Genomic DNA, 4,193 nt, shown 5'->3' with positions numbered 1-4,193 from the left:
CTATCACATTGGTGTTGCTGTTCATCATGATCCAGGCGGAGTGATTGGCCGGCGAGTTGTTGTTGCTGTTACCGCCAGGGTTTTGCTGATCCTTGGCGGTCAGCGTCTTCACCTTTTGGAAGAAGATCTGAAAAGGAAGAAAAGGGAGAAATAAAGTAGTTAGGAGTATAGAATTACTAAACTTTGGTTGAATTGACTTACATTGTAGGTAAAAGTGACATCCGGCGCCGAGTAGTGCGGCTCTGACCAGCGAAAGACGAGCACAGTAATGGACTTTCGAATGAGCTCCAGTCCGTGCGGCGGCCCAATGGAGGCGGCGGTGATGCTGCCGTTCACAGACTCAGAGGACGTGCCGGCAGTGGCGGCAGTGCTGACCAGGAGCACCTGCGAGGGCGCCGAGTTGCCGTACTGGTTGCTGGACACCACGTAGATGCTGTAGCTGGTGTTCGGCTTCAGGTTGGTCAGCGTGAAGCGGGTGTTGCTCACATTGAGCTTCGTGGAGTACTTGTCGTCGAAGGGGTGCGGCGGAATGGTGGTGTTGGCGGGCAGGGGGGCGTAGCGGATCTGATAGGTGGTCGGGTCGGTGACCGGGAGCTCGTCCAGCGACCGGTTCCAGGCGATGCCGATGGAGGTGGCGGTGATGTTGGCGGCGTGCAGCGCCAGCGGCATGCCCGGCAGCGTGTCCGCCCCCTCGGCCATGCACTGGAAGATCTTGCCGTCGTACTTGGAGCACTTGGCGGCGACGTCCCGCGAGGTGAAGGTGATCATGCCGTTGCAGAGGTCGAAGCACTCGGCGTCGATGCCGCGCCGCTCGCAGCAGGGGCGGTGGTCACGGCCGCCCGCCAGACAGCGCAGAATGGACCGGGCGGTCTTCGGCTCGGCGCAGAAGAGCGACAGCTTGAAGAGGTCCTTCATCTTCAGGTGGTAGTCGCAGAGGGGAAGGCAGGTCGGCTGGACGCCCGCCTTCTCGCAGCACATCGTCTCATTGTAGCCGAGGCTGGTGTCGGGCATGTCTAGATTCTGGTCGAGGAGCGGGTCCGGCTCGGCGGAGGTGGTGTTGCTGAGGTGTGTGTTGGGAGAAAAAAAGGGTGGTGGATCGTGTATTAAATGTTGATGTCGTGTGATAGCTGTGACTGCTGTAGAAAACATCCTAATATCTGCTTCTAAAGTACCTTAAAGTCCTGTTATCCGTACTTTTCTCCTCTCATCTGCGCTACACCATTATTCTCTCCAATACTTTTTCACCCAATTTCTAATTCTAATTCTAAACTTCTCTCTTGCTGCACTACCATTTCCTTTTTGGTAATAAACTATTGATGTAGCTGAATCAGGTTAACACTTACAAGAGGATTCGCGTCGAGCCGCGACTGACGCCGTACTTGTTGACGGCGGTGACGAAGACCTCGTAGCGCGTGCTGGAGCGCAGCTTGTCCACGAGGAAGGGCGACTTGGTGGCCACCTCGACGAAGTAGAAGTCGTCCGCCTCCTCCGACAGCTCCCGGTAGTGGACCTGGTACTTGGTGACCGTGTCCGCCTGCTTCTTCGGCGGCTTCCACATCACCAGCGCCCAGTCGGTGTGCACGCTGGAGACGGCGACGGAGGTCGGCTCGGTGGTGACGTAGCCCTTGCGCTCGAGGACGCAGCTGACGAGGGAGGACATGTAGGGCAGGCACTGGAACTGCGACTGAAAGTCGTAGAGGAGGGCGGTCTTTCCGGAGCAGAAGTGCTTGCAGAAGGCGCTGACGCCCTCCTCCTCGCAGCAGGTTCTGGGGTAAACAAACAAAAAATGAGTCATCACTGTAAACAAACAAACACAAACACTGGGCACTCACTCGTAGTCGGTGTTGTCGCGAATTTCTTCAATGCACTTGTAGGAGGTGTTCATGTACTAGGGGGTAGGGGAAAGAAAAAGGTAATTTGCGATGTAAAGAGAGATTAATCTGACAACAGCTTTCCTCAAAAGTGCTTACCTTCATGCACATGATCGACTCCTCCACCTCAACGGGCTCAATGATAAAGGGCTCACAGAGCTGCTTCAGACAGGCATCACTCTTGACGCCCTTTGCTGAACAGCACCGACGCAGATTGGGCACCTGGGCGGGGTCGCCGGCTTTGCCGTTGTCCAGATCGTCGACCACCTTCTTTCGTGAGGAGCTGCCACTACTACCTTCTTCGCCTGCTTCACCGGTCATTGATGATGTTGAGGAGGAAGAGGAGGAGGAGGATGGCGACGGCGGTGAATGGGTCACCACGCGGATCTCATTTGTGGGCATACTTTCGCCGAACTTGTTGCGAGCAATCATCTTTATTTCGTACCTTGTTTAGGTAGTATAAAGTTAGATAGGCCTTTTCTTAAAAATAGCTTAAAAACTTACATTGTACTCTTCTTCAACGGGCCTAGCAGCTTTTCAGTCGCATTACNCGCCGAACTTGTTGCGAGCAATCATCTTTATTTCGTACCTTGTTTAGGTAATATAAAGTTAGATAGGCCTTTTCATAAAAATAGCCTCACAACTTACATTGTACTCTTCTTCAACGGGCCTAGCAGCTTTTCAGTCGCATTACCCGATACAATAAGCGTCTCAATCTTCGGAGGGTCTATTCGGAGAGTCACATTTGCCTTCTTCCAGTTCTCATCAAAGGTGGCCAGCTCTTTGAGGGTTATTTTGTACTCCGTACCACTTGGAACGCTTTCCTTAGGACTGGACCATTTGAGGGAGATCTACCAACAAAGGGTGTTTAATTTTGCCCTTTTTGCATAGCATCAAAACCCGACGATCACACTTACAAAGGTAAAGTTGACCGTCTCCGCGGAGACGTCCTGCGGCTGTTCCGGCAGCACCTGCAGCCCGTCGGCAATGCAGAAGAGAATGGTCTTGGAGTGCTCATGGCAGATGGCGTGGTCGAGGGCCTTCTCCAGCGAGTACCGCCCGGTGCAGCTCGGCTGGCAGAGCGTCGGCACCAGCTGCCGCTGGCAGCAGGGCAGGTGATTGCGGCCGTCGGCGATGCAGCGGAAGATGTGCGCCATGTAGTTGTAGCAGAGGGTGTACATGTACGGCTTCGTCTGGTCGCTGATCATGGCGTTGAGGTTGCAGAGGGGCCGACAGAGAATGGGCACGCCCTCCGTCTGGCAGCACTCGTAGAAGGAGCGGTCGGTGATGGAGGTGGTGCCATTGCTGTTGCCGCCGGCCATGCCGCCGGTGGTCGCCGCCTTGAGCACGTCAGCGTAGGTCTTTCTCACGCTCACCATGACCATTCGCGTCTCGTAGACGTTTGGATTGGAGTTCACCACACACCGGTAGATGCCGGTGTCCTGCAGCCGGGCGTACTTGATCTGCAGCACCCACCGTTCGCTGGCTGGGAGGGGGAAAATGGCGGTTCGGGTGTTAATAGCTAACCACTGGCTGGTATTGGCTGGTATTGTTGATGAAAAAAAAGCAAGCACCAAACACTTACCACTGTCATGGGTGACGGACACTCGCTTGTCATCGGTGACGATGACCTAATGAACGGTTGGAGTGAGTGTAAGAGAAGTCAGCAAAAAGTCATGCAAATGAGAAGCGGGGCAGAAGACCACACACAGTGCTAACAAGTGTGCTAAGTGTGTGGCAATGCCTCTATCCCGTTACTGTACCATGTTAGCGGAGATAAGCGTATCCTGGGTGCCATTGACGTACTTCCACAGTATGGTCAGATTGTTGCGGTTCTTCACCACGCAGTCGATGTTAATGTCGTCGCCCACCTGAACGCGGATCGGCTTGCTCGACGTTTCAGAGAGGTCGGGTAGGTTTTGCCGCTGTCCATCAGCTGATGTGGTGGTTGTTGTTGTTGTTGTTGGGAAAAATGGAAAAAAGGGGAAAAGGAGGAAAAAGATGGCGAGAAAAAGAGCTCATCAGTAAGCGGCTTTTTTGTTCTTTTTACGCAGCAAATGCTAGGCAGCACTTTGGTGGCAGGGGGCAAGTGCTATTAGTGGCATTTACACAGCCGATTTACACATTTGATGAGCTTCTTCTTCTTCTTCTTATCCTTCAGCAGCTACTGGAGTACTAAAGCACTAAAAAAGTACTAAGCTAAAGTACTAAATGATGATCAGCAGAAAGAGTGGAGAGATTGAAAAAGATGTCTGCCAGTCTCGAATTGAAGTGCCATTGTCTTCAGTCAGTGCTATCTTTGTCTACCGTGTCAACGGGGGG

General features: G+C 53.3%; 1 protein-coding gene across 1 annotated transcript; it reads right to left on the bottom strand.

Moving 5' to 3' along the window:
• Positions 1-1,339: 1,339 nt before the first annotated feature.
• Positions 1,340-3,256, bottom strand: LOC108382723 (Ig-like and fibronectin type-III domain-containing protein 1). The gene is made up of 5 exons (XM_017639093.1): positions 2,789-3,256; positions 2,520-2,722; positions 1,971-2,316; positions 1,833-1,888; positions 1,340-1,766 (listed from the first exon to the last, which is right to left on the bottom strand). Exons 1-5 carry the CDS (start codon positions 3,254-3,256, stop codon positions 1,340-1,342), a joined length of 1,500 nt encoding a protein of 499 aa, XP_017494582.1.
• Between the last annotated feature and the right edge of the window lie 937 nt (positions 3,257-4,193).

Source organism: Rhagoletis zephyria, unplaced genomic scaffold (genome assembly GCF_001687245.7).
Source record: "Rhagoletis zephyria isolate East Lansing unplaced genomic scaffold, Rhagoletis_zephyria_1.1 Rzeph_scaffold_28334, whole genome shotgun sequence".
In the NCBI taxonomy this organism is placed as follows: domain Eukaryota; kingdom Metazoa; phylum Arthropoda; class Insecta; order Diptera; family Tephritidae; genus Rhagoletis; species Rhagoletis zephyria.
This window is presented reverse-complemented; position numbering and strand designations above follow the sequence as displayed.

Excerpts from the sequence above, each read along its gene's own strand:
- LOC108382723 (XM_017639093.1), bottom strand. The coding sequence starts at position 3,256 with ATGGTCATGGTGAGCGTGAGAAAGACCTACGCTGACGTGCTCAAGGCG. Across the intron at positions 2,723-2,788 it reads AGACGGTCAACTTTACCTTT|ATCTCCCTCAAATGGTCCAG; the intron begins GTAAGTGTGATC and ends CTTTGTTGGTAG. Across the intron at positions 1,889-1,970 it reads AGTCGATCATGTGCATGAAG|TACATGAACACCTCCTACAA; the intron begins GTAAGCACTTTT and ends CCTACCCCCTAG.